The 11544-nt window shown below is 52.1% G+C and overlaps 1 protein-coding gene across 1 annotated transcript; it reads right to left on the reverse strand.

Moving 5' to 3' along the window:
* Positions 1-388: 388 nt before the first annotated feature.
* Positions 389-5677, reverse strand: LOC103189730 (vesicle-trafficking protein SEC22b-like). Its single transcript, XM_007910233.2, has 5 exons — positions 5603-5677; positions 3159-3268; positions 2375-2535; positions 1138-1272; positions 389-666 (listed from the first exon to the last, which is right to left on the reverse strand). The coding sequence occupies exons 1-5, from the start codon at positions 5675-5677 to the stop codon at positions 470-472; spliced, it is 678 nt and encodes a 225-aa protein (XP_007908424.2). The 3' UTR covers positions 389-469.
* Between the last annotated feature and the right edge of the window lie 5867 nt (positions 5678-11544).

Genomic DNA, 11544 nt, shown 5'->3' on the forward strand with positions numbered 1-11544 from the left:
ATATCTCACATACATATATCTGCGTATCTCAGACTATATCGCAAAACGGGTACCAACACCTGCACAAGCTCCGTCTGTGCTCCGTCTGTGCCCGAGAGTGAGATCTCTCGCCGCGCTATTGAAAAAGAGAAAAGAGTTCCTCTCTCTCCCCAGTGTCCTGACCGACAATCCCCCCCCAGATAAAATGGGTCACTCGCTCCATGGCTGCTTGCGGGGACCTCCCTGTGTGCAAATTGGCTGCCGCTTTCCACCCACTAAACACAGAAAGGTGCCAAAGCAAAGGTAAGGATTAACATTTACTGTTTTATTTGTATCTTCAAATTAAGCTGCTGCGCTGTGTGGAACCAGTGGAGCCGGGGGTTGGGGCGAGGGTGAGAGGGCTGGATGGAGGAGGGGAAGGGCAATGGTGGGGGGGTGTGGGGGGTGACATTAGAATTGGGTTCCTGGCAGGATGTGGCCTGTGTCAGGGTCACAACCACCAGAAACACAGGAGAGCAGTGATGAGACACAAGCCGGAGACGGCAGCTTTGGTGTAGATCCTCCGCGGAGTAGGAGAATGGGGGTCTCGGGGGAGGGGCTCTGTGGCGTGGAGGTCTGGGCAACGGAGGCTGAGCTGGGGCTTCCCCGACTGGACGGACATGTGTTTTCTGTTTTTTGTGTTCAGCTCTGAGAGAGAGAGAGAAAAAGCAATAGGTGAGCATGGCATCACTGGCATGTGAAGTGACTATGTGCTTTGCCGGTAAATGCGGCAGCTCAGTTGCCGCATGACAACATTCCCGCAAACAGCCATGGAATTGAGCGACTGCTTTTATCTCCTGACGTGAAAGGCGCTGTAGAAATATAATTTGTTGGAGGATTGTTAGCCGGGGGGCGAACTTTGTGCGCAAACTGTCTGCCGCATCCACTCGCATCACACACAGTCACTACAGTTCACAGTAATAAAGGGCAGTGTGAGGGGTGAGGGGGCAGGTTGAGGTTGACGGTTTCGCTTGAGGGTTGAGATTGAGGGGGAGTTGAGGATTAGTTGGAGATGTTGAGGGTTGGGTTACGGATTGGGTTTGAGTTTGTTGCTGAGTTGGGGTGTTGAGGTTGGCGTTGGGGGAAGTTGAGAGGGGGGTTTGGTTTGGGGTCTCTGACCTGACAGGCCCTCTCCTCGCTGAAGGACCTCCTCGAGGGTGGTGACCAGGACACTCTCCAGATCAGGCATCACCACCAGACTGCGTCGGGACCAGGAGTCACTGTAGGTCTTCTTCAGCTTCTGGATATACGTGTCTGGTGAGAGAGAGGGGGAGCGGGAGGAAGAAAGGGCGAAGAGAGGAGAAGGGAAAGGGAGAGTGGGTAAGGGGGAGAGGGGAGAGGAAACAAAGTTAGGAGAAAGGTGGGTGAGAGAGAAGGAGAGGGTGTGAGAGAGTGGAGAGAGAGAGGGTGGGGGAGGGTAAGATACAGATAGGAAATCAGACAAGGGAGACATGAGAGGGGTGAGGGGGAGAGTTGAAGAGGGGTGGGGGTTATTGGGAGGAGAGAGGAGCGAGAGCAAGGGAGGGGGAAGAGAGATGGGGAGGATGGAAGAGAGAGGGAGAGAAGGGAGGGAGAATGAGGGGGGAAATGAGAGAGGGAGGGTTACGATAGAAAGAAGAGAGATAGAGAGTGGGAGGGTGATAGTGGGAGAAAGAGAGTGGAGAGACAGAGAGGGAGGGAGGTAGGGAGAGAGGGAGGGCGGAGAGAAAGAGTGGGTAGAGAGGGTGGTAGAGATTGTAAAGGATCAATAGACAGCCTGATGCCTGAGCCCCTCTCCTTCGTCTTCGCTCTTCCCTCCTTCTAGGCCCGTCTCAAGACCTTCTTCAATCTTCCTCTTCGACCTTGGCTCCCATTTCCCCTGGGGTGGCTGAGAGACTAATCCCAGCCACTGTCTCTCTCTCCCTGTCTTCCTCTCTGTCCCTCTCTCCCCCGCCTCTATCCCTGTCTATATCTATTCCGCCCCCATCTCTCTCTCCCCCACCATCTCTGTCTCCTCATTTCTCCTCCCGCCTCTCGCTCCCTGTCTCTCTCCCCCCCGTCTCTCTCGCCATATCTCTCTCTCCGTCTCTCTCCCCCCCGTCTCTCACTCCCCATCTCTCCCCCGTCTCTCTCCTCCCCGTCTCTCTCATCCTGTCTCTCACTCCCCATCTATCCCCCGTCTCTCTCCTCCCTGTCTCTCTCACCCTGTCTCTTACTCCCCATCTCTCCCCCTGTCTCTCTTTCCGTCTCTCTCTCTCTCCCCCCCCCGGTCCTCTTCCCCCCATCTCTCTCTCTCTCCCTTTCTCTCACTCTCCATCTCTCTCTCTCCCCCGTCTCTCTCCCCCGCAGTCTCTCTCTCTCCCCCGGGATCACTCACCGAATTCGATGAAGACGTAGGGCCGGGTGACAGCCGGAACCTTCCGCAGGTGCAGTTCGCTGAACTCGGCCTCCAGCCCGGCCAGGAAGGAGAAGGCGTTCCTGTGGCTGAACCTGGCCTCGCACAGCGTCAGGTAACAGATCCCCCCCGCTGTCAGGCAACTGGCCAAGGGCAACCAGGGTCAGTACAGGAGGTCAGTACCGCCAGGAACAAGAGTCAGTATAGCCAGCAACAGGCGGTCAGTACAGGCAGCAACAGGCGGTCAGTACAGCCGGCAATGGGCAGTCAGTAATAATAATAATAATAATAATAATAAACCTTGCATTTGATATAGCGCTTTTCACGTCGGGAGGACGTCCCAAAGCGCTTCACAGAACACACTGTAAAGCGAATTGACTATATTTGTGGGCGAACGCGGCAGCCAATTGCGCACAACAATGTCCCACAAACAGTCGTAGATTGAAAATGACCAATTTATTATTGTTTTGGGTTTTGGAGGGATTATTATTAGGCTCTGTGTGGAGTAAGGAAACTTGCCCAAGGTTTCGCCCTCTGCCTGGAATTGAACTCAGGTCTCTCACTTGCAAAGCGAGTGCTCTAACCACTGAGGTACAGGACTCCACAACAGTACAGACGGACACAGATGGTCGGTACAGCCGGTCAGTACCGTCCCAGTCACAGTTGACAACACAGATACTGTCACCAGGTACAGGCACACATCTTCACCATCACCCCACACACCCCCCCACCCCGCCCCGCCCCGCTCCCTTCTCGCGGTACCTACTGGAAGGTGTAATCTCCGGCCTCCAGGGAGCAGCGAGCCGGCGAGAGCTCATTCAGTTTGTGGACAAGTTGCTTTGCCTGAAGCTGATATTGCTGTAGATTCCTCCCCGACTGTCGGACACACACACACCACAGCTCAGTGACTGACACACACACACACACACACACCGCAGCTCAGTGACTGTCAGACACACAACACAGCTCAGTGACAGTCACACACACACACACCACAGCTCAGTGACAGTCACACACACACACACACCACAGCTCAGTGACTGTCAGACACACAACACAGTTCAGTGACGGTCAGACATACACACACAACACAGCTCAGTGACTGTCACACACACACACACCACAGCTCAGTGACTGTCACACACACACACCACAGCTCAGTGACTGTCACACACACACACCACAGCTCAGTGACTGTCACACACACACACACCACAGCTCAGTGACTGTCAGACATACACACCACAGCTCAGTGACTGTCAGACACACACACACCACAGCTCAGTGACTGTCAGACACACACACACCACAGCTCAGTGACTGTCACACACACACACACACACCACAGCTCAGTGACTGTCAGACACACACACCACAGCTCAGTGACTGTCAGACACACACACACCACAGCTCAGTGACTGTCAGACACACACACCACAGCTCAGTGACTGTCAGACACACACACACCACAGCTCAGTGACTGTCAGACACACACACCACAGCTCAGTGACTGTCAGACACACACACACCACAGCTCAGTGACTGTCAGACACACACACACCACAGCTCAGTGACTGTCAGACACACACACACCACAGCTCAGTGACTGTCAGACACACACACCACAGCTCAGTAACTGTCAGACACACACACACCACAGCTCAGTGACTGTCAGACACACACACCACAGCTCAGTGACTGTCAGACACACACACACCACAGCTCAGTGACTGTCAGACACACACACACCACAGCTCAGTGACGGTCACACACCACACACACACACCACAGCTCAGTGACTGTCACACACCACACACACACACCACAGCTCAGTGACTGTCAACGACACACACCACAGCTCAGTGACTGTCAACGACACACACCACAGCTCAGTGGTGTGTCTGTGTGTGTGGCAGGCGGAGTGTGCGTGACAGGTGGAATGCGTGTGCGTGGCACATGGAGTGCATGGCAGGTAGACTGTTTGTGCGTGTGACAGACGGAGTTTGTATGTGTGTTACAGGAGGAGTGTGTTTGTGACAGGTGGAGTATGTGACAGGCGGAACGTATATGTGACAGGCGGAGTGTGTGTGTGAGACAGCCGGTGTGTGTGACACAGCCGGCGTGTGTGTGACAGACAGAGTGCGTGTATGACAGGTGAAGTGTGTGTGTGTGTGTGTGACAGTTGGAGTGTGTTTGTGTGTGTGAGACAGGTGGTGTTTGACTGTCAGAGTGCGTATGTGACAGGAAAATGTGAGTGTGTGACAGGCGAACTGTGCGTGTGACAGGTGGATTATGTGTGTGATAGCTGGAGTGTGTGTGTGTGAGCCACGCGCAGTGTGTGTGGGTGACAGACGGAATGTGTGTGTTTGTGTTACAGGTGGAGTGTGTGTGTGTGACGGGCAGAGTAGACTACGCCAGACTACGGCACTACCTCACCCCTCACGCTGCTGAAACTCTGGTCCACACCTTTATCCCCTCAAGGCTGGACTATGGGAACTCTCTCCTCGTCGGCCTTCCCGGCCCTCCCTCCACACTGCAGGTCATCCAGAACTCTGCAGCTCGTGTACTGTCCCGCACCAGACACCGCGACCACATCACTCCCACCCTCGCTCGCCTCCACTGGCTCCCCATCCCCCAGAGGATCGAATTCAAGATCCTCATCCTCACCTACAAGGCCATTCACGGCCGCGCTCCCTCCTACCTCTCCGACCTACTATCCCCCTACCTCCCTGCCCGTCCGTACCCTCCGTTCCTCTGACTCCGGTCTGCTCCACATCCCCCGCCCCAACCGCCCTACCATCGGTGGTCGGGCCTTCAGCCTCTCAGCCCCCAGGCTCTGGAACTCCATCCCCCAGTGCCTTCGCCGCTTCTTCCCGTTCCTCCTTCAAGGCCGGTCTCAAGACCTTTCTCTTTGACCTTCAGCCTTCAGCTCCGCTCTCGACTCTCTGCCCCCTCCTCACTCCCTCCCTCCCCTCCCCTCACCCTGACCATTTCCCCAATGCTCGGGTCCTGACCCAACTGTACAGCGCCTTGGGACATCCTCCCGACGCGAAAGGCGCTCAATAAATGGAATCTTGTTGTAGAGTGTGTGTGTAACAGGAGGAATGTGTGTGTGTGAGAGGTGGAGTGTGTGTGTTTGACAGGTGGAGTGCTTGTGTTTGACAGTTAGAGTGTGTGTGTGTGACAGGCGGAGTGTGTGTGTATATTTACCTGCTCGTCTTCCTGCATCGAGGCGGCCAGAGGCAGTCCATCAGCAACACGAGCGATGATCGTCAGCCAGATCATCCTGGAGAGCGGGAGTGTGAGAGAGAAAGAGAGAGTGTATGAGAGAGTGTGTCAGAGAGAAGAATATATGTTTGAGTGTGTCAGAGAGAACAAGAGTGAGAGCGTGTGTGGGAGAGTGAGAATGTGTGAGAGAGTGTGTTTGAGAGAGTGCATGTGAGTGTGTGAAAGAGTATGAGTGAGAGATAGCGTGAGAGGGAGTATGTGTGAGAGTGTGTGTGTGTGTGAGAGAGGGTATGCGAGTGAGTGTGTGAGTGTGTGTGAGATGGAGAGGGAAACGATGAAAGAGTGAAAATGTGTGTGTGAGAAATTGCATGAGTGTGTGAATGTGAGAGTGAGTGTGTGAGAGCGAGCGCGTGTATATATTTGTGTGAGAGACTATAATAGTGTAAGAGAGACCATGTCTGAGTGTGTGAGAAAGAGTGAGACAGTGTGTGAGAGAGAGTGAGACAGAGTGAGACAGTGTGAGAGAGTCGGTGTGAGAGAGAATGAGATATTGTGTGTGTGAGAGAGAGAGGATGAGACATTATATGTGAGAGAGACAGAGAGAGAGATTTACATCACACTCACAGAAAAAGAGAGAAGTGACCGGGTGACTGACACAGTCAGACAGACACACAGATAGAGGACGGACAGACAGACAGACAGACAGACAGACAGACAGACAGACAGACAGACAGACAGACAGACAGACAGACAGACAGACAGACAGCGCCACACCCACACAACCACTTGCTGTGAGTTGCAGCTCACACTCTGAGCCTCAGCCTATGTTTCCCCCTCAGTGCACTAACCTGCAGCCGTGACAGGACCTGAGGGAGGGCTCAGACAGGGTGTTTACTAACCCTGTGTTTGATGCAGCACCTTGTCAGGTAGGAACACCTCCAATCCCTCCACAGGAGGCTTCACTGAGAGGCGTAGTGACTGTATAATTAAGAACATCAGAATTTGCTGGCGAAAGAAGACCAAAGTCCATCCAGTTCGCCTTCCACCATCCTCCTGGCAGTCGCTTGTCATGTCATGTCCCAAACTCTACACTGTCTAACAGTGTATAAAGATATTATTTTCTGGCAGAAATTTGTTCTTGAAACAAATGACATTTTCGGCTTCCGCCGTCTGTCTCCCTCGGGAGCCTGTTCCACAAGTTCACTACTCACTCACTGAAGGAGGGTTTCCAAAGATTTGTTCCGAATTTACTCCCTTCAATCACAGGCCGTGTCCTCAGGTTCTACTGTTCAGGACAAGATAAAACAGTTGATCATGATCTACATTATCTCGTCCCATCAGAATCAGCATATTCAGAATATTTCCATATCTTCGAGGGGTGAGGAGGAAGTCGAGGTAAGCAGGGGGTCTCGTCGGAGCTGAACTGGCTCCAAGGTGACACGTTTGGCACCTGAATATCGTAATCGAGCCAGCCCTCCGAGAAGGTCTCTAGTCTTGTTCCTGGGCCAGGCACGTCCAGGCCACTGGGGGCACGGAGTCATCCCACTCAGCTCCTGTTAACTCTGCAAACTAAAGCCCTAAAGCATAGAGTGGTCTTAGCTGGACATGCAGTGGGAAAGCTCGCCAGACAGTGATATCAATGGCAAGCTACGTGATGTTAGCTGGTTGGACTCTAGCAGTTACCCCAACACACGCTCTGGGGTCCCCAAGCCTTGGGTTGTGATCTACACCTGACACTCTCTGTGGGATGAGGTAAGCAGGTGTGTCCCTCCAGAGAGAGCGAGAATATTCCATTCAATACATGGAAATTTCCATGTGTAGCTGGTTTGGAGAGTGTTAAGCAGAGCGATGGGTTCCAGTGTGCGTCAGACATCCGCTGAACAAGAAAAAGGGAATTTATTTTCACGGCAATGTCACACGAACAGCCATGGAGTGTATGACCAATCTATCTGGGGGATTGTTGGTCAAGACATCGGAGAGAGAGAAAGAGAGAGAGATTTCCTTCTTTTTTTAAATAGCCCCAAGAGAATCTTTCAAATTGTTTGCTGAAACAGATCAGATTTCAGCTTGTAACTCTCTCCCGGGATGTGTTATTCTATATATAACACACATTCCCCCCTCCCACCGGATCATCTCAAAGCGCTTCACAGGACACATTGTGAAGTGTAGTGACTGTGTATTTCGTGGACGAAATGCGGCAGCCACTTTACGGACAGCGACGCCCCCACAAACAGCCAGTGAGCTGGTGATATTTTCGGCCAGGACACTGGGAGAGAGAGAAAAACTCCCTTCTCTTTTCCAACAGCACCACAGGAGATAATAATCTTTCCATTTGATATCGAAACTTATCACGTCTTTGAGACATCTCGCAGACTATACTGTATATACTGAATTTAATGTGTGCTTCGTGGGCGAAACACAGCAGCCAACTGCGCACAGCAGCGTCCCACAAACAATCGCGGATTGAGTGACCCAAGTTATTGTCATTTTTAAGTGCGGGCCACTGCACTGTTCATAACCACAAAGCAAAACAAATCTGCAATCTTGAACATCCGCCTGAACGGTGCACAGACAGGGAGAGTTAGGTTTAACGTCTTGTCTGAAGAAGCTCTCCGAGACGTCCCCCCACTCGTGAGGGGCGCTGCGTAACCACAATTTGCCGTCGGTTTAAATAAGAACAAGGGATTTGCCTGTTGTGTGGAACAATAAAGTTTTATTGAAAAGCAATACGGTTATTTATTAGCAGCACAGAATGGTAGTTTATAAAGAGTGAAAGGGACCCAAACTCCGCACCGTCTCTCCCTCTCTCTGTGGGTGAACGCAGACACGGAATTCCCGGGAAAAATTATTCCGATCTCCCGGAAAAATGGCCTGCGCCTTTAATGGTGAGGGTACTCGCTTTCTCCCCTCCCTCTCACTCACTCACTCACTCACTCCCTCAATCAATCAATCAATCAATCAATCAATCAATCAATCAATCAATCAATCAATCAATCAATCAATCACACCCCTCTTCTAACTCTCACTCCCTCCCTCTCATTCGCTATTCCCTCACTCAATCCCTCCCTCCACCCTCACATTCCCTCCTCTCCCTCACTTCCCTCCCACTCATACTCATTCCCCTGCCTTTCACTCTCTCACTCATTCCTCCATCACTCACTCCTTCTCGCTCTCACAATCACTCATTCACACTTTCTCACTATATGCCCTCACTCCCCCACTCCCCCCTCACTCTCATTCCCCCTAAGTCTCACTCATTCCCCACTCACTCACTCCTCCTCATTCTCGCCCCTTCATCACTCACTTCCCCTCACTCACTGCCCCCTCACTCTCATTCACTCCCCCCCACCATCCGCTCTCACTCTCATTCGCCTCTCTCTCTCCCTCCCTCACTTCCCGGGTCTTTTAATGGAGAAGATTTCACTATCGGAAGGGGGGTGGGCGCGAGTGAAATGCAGCCAAGACTCACGGAGGGGAGGGGGAGAAGGGTAGAGGGGAGGGGAGACCGTTGAACAGACAGACAGACAGACAGACAGACAGACAGACAGACAGACAGACAGACAGACAGACAGACAGACAGACAGACAGACAGACAGACAGACAGACAGACAGACAGACAGACAGACAGACAGACAGGAGGGAGCCCGGTGAACACTCTTTACAAATCGTCTCTTGGCAAAAGAAGACATTTTTAAAACCCGGAAAAATATGGGAGTGGAGGCGTCGGGAGAGAGAGAGGAAACAATTTCAATCTTAAAAACTAAAACCACAATCACAATCCTCTGTCATTATCAAAGGTTTCCCCCTGTGGAGTGTGTGTTGCCTTCAAAAAAAATTATACATTCATATCAAAAAAAAGGGCGCGAAAAAAGTTAATAATACAGATCATGGGGGGAGTGGGGGTGTAACAGGCACAGGTAAAAACTTTTATAAGTTGTTCGGAGATTTCAATTCAAACCAAAACCATACTGACCTCGAATAATATCATCGATTGGGGACACCTTAAACCCACCCTTAATAATAATCACAATAATAATTCTTGCATTTCATACAGCACCTTATCACGTCATTGAGACGTCTCCAAGCGCTTCACCGAATATACTGTTAGGTGTAGTGGCTGTGTATTTTGTGGGCGAAATGCGGCAGCCATTTGCATACAGCAGTGTCCCACAAATAGTTGTAAATTAAGTGATCAAATTATTATTTCTTTATTTTTTGGAAGGGATTATATAACACCCGGAGAAGCAATCTGCCAATTGACTTAACAACCGGGTTCCTACTTACTGCTCGTGTGTGGAGTAAGGAAATTTGCCTAAGGTTTTGCTCTGCCCGGGAATCAAACCTGGGTCCTCTCGCTTGCGAGGTGCGCGCTCTAAATGCTGCACTCGGGGATTTTAGGCGCGTTTCGATAGGAAGGGGGAAAGAGAGAGGGAAGGAAGGAGCGATGGATGAAGATGAGCGACACTGGGCCAGGAAGGATGGCTTGTAGCTAAGAAAACATGAGTCAACGAAAAGGAGGGCGTTTTGGGTCTCACGGTGGAACACACGTCATCAGGCTGATCAATGTGAGGGCGGGGGGAGAAGGGGAGGGGAGGGGAGGCGGGAGAGACGCCAAGGCTAAGAGTAGGGAAATACAGTGAAGGCAGCGGAGCCCCTCCCCCACCCTGTTACCCTGTTTCTGGATGCACGTTTCTTTTCAAATCGAAGGAGAGACGGGAGAGAGAGAGGGAAGGTGTGGGAGAGAGGGGGAGAGAGAGAGAGAGAGAAGGAGAGGTGGGGAGGAGTGGGGGGTGGAAGAGAGGGAAGGGAAAAATTAAACAATTAAACATTTAATCCCCCCCCCTCCCCCACCACTACACACACGCGCACACACACGCGGAAAAATAGCCCCCCACCACCCCCCCACCCGCCCGCCCGCCCGCCCCCCGCTCACAATATAAACCTTTCAGCACCGCCTGCCACGATGCGGAGATTCGAACAATAATAATTAAAAAAAATTTAAAAATGAAGACAGAGACAGAGAAAAAAAAAACACAGAAAGTAAGCGTGAGTATTGCTCAGAGGTAGTAAGTGAGTGTATTCTACAGTCAGGGCAGAGGTGAGAATTCTATTGGTATTTTTTTTTGTGTGAGCTTAGCAATGAGGTAATAAAGCTTACATTTTTTCTTTATCGAATGCCTAAAAGTCATGTACAAATAATTCTCTCTACAGTATATACAACGTTATTACTCCCACACCCACCCACCCCATCCCTCCCCCCCCCACACTTCCCTCCCCGCCCCCCCCCCCCCCCCACCCTCACTCTCGTCTCTCGGGGGTGAGGTTAAAATTCAGCATTACAAACAGCTCGTAAAAACCCTGGTCATCATAAATGTTGTGCTGCCCTCACCCCCAACTTCCCCCAAACCCCATTTCCACCACCAACCCCGGAGTTAATATTGGATGGATTCCCCCCCTCCCACACGCGCGCGCACACGCACACACACACAACACCCTCCCCCGCAACCATCACCACCCACCCCTCCCCTCCCACTGCAGCCAAAAATACAAATCTGCTTTGTTTAAAAAAAACACACACACACTCCCCGAAAAGTAACCCGGACAGAGGACGAGAGAGAGAGAGAGAGAACAAAATAAAGGAGAGAGATTTGGTTTTTTTGGATTTGAACGCGGGGCTCGGGCTGACTCTGCTGGTGGCGACAGCCCCGTCACCTCAGCCTGGAACGGCGTGTCTCCATCCTCTTCCCCAGCCCAGCCCAACCCCCTGCCCAACTCACAGACAGCACAGCCCCAGCCCAGCCCAGCCCAACCCAGCCCAGCCCAGCGCCAACCCAGCCCAGAGCCAACCCAGCCCAGAGCCAACCCAGCCCAGAGCCAACCCAGCCCAGCGCCAACCCAGCCCAGAGCCAACCCAGCCCAGAGCC

This window comes from Callorhinchus milii, unplaced genomic scaffold (assembly GCF_018977255.1).
Source record: "Callorhinchus milii isolate IMCB2004 unplaced genomic scaffold, IMCB_Cmil_1.0 Scaffold30, whole genome shotgun sequence".
NCBI lineage: Eukaryota > Metazoa > Chordata > Chondrichthyes > Chimaeriformes > Callorhinchidae > Callorhinchus > Callorhinchus milii.

What these genes read in the sequence shown, in the direction of transcription:
- LOC103189730 (XM_007910233.2), bottom strand. Translation starts at nt 5,677, where the DNA reads ATGATCTGGCTGACGATCATCGCTCGTGTTGCTGATGGACTGCCTCTG. An exon ending in CGATGCAGGAAGACGAGCAG is followed by an intron (nt 3,269 to 5,602) that starts GTAAATATACAC and finishes TGTGTCCGACAG; the next exon opens with TCGGGGAGGAATCTACAGCA. An exon ending in GCCGGAGATTACACCTTCCA is followed by an intron (nt 2,536 to 3,158) that starts GTAGGTACCGCG and finishes GCCCTTGGCCAG; the next exon opens with TTGCCTGACAGCGGGGGGGA.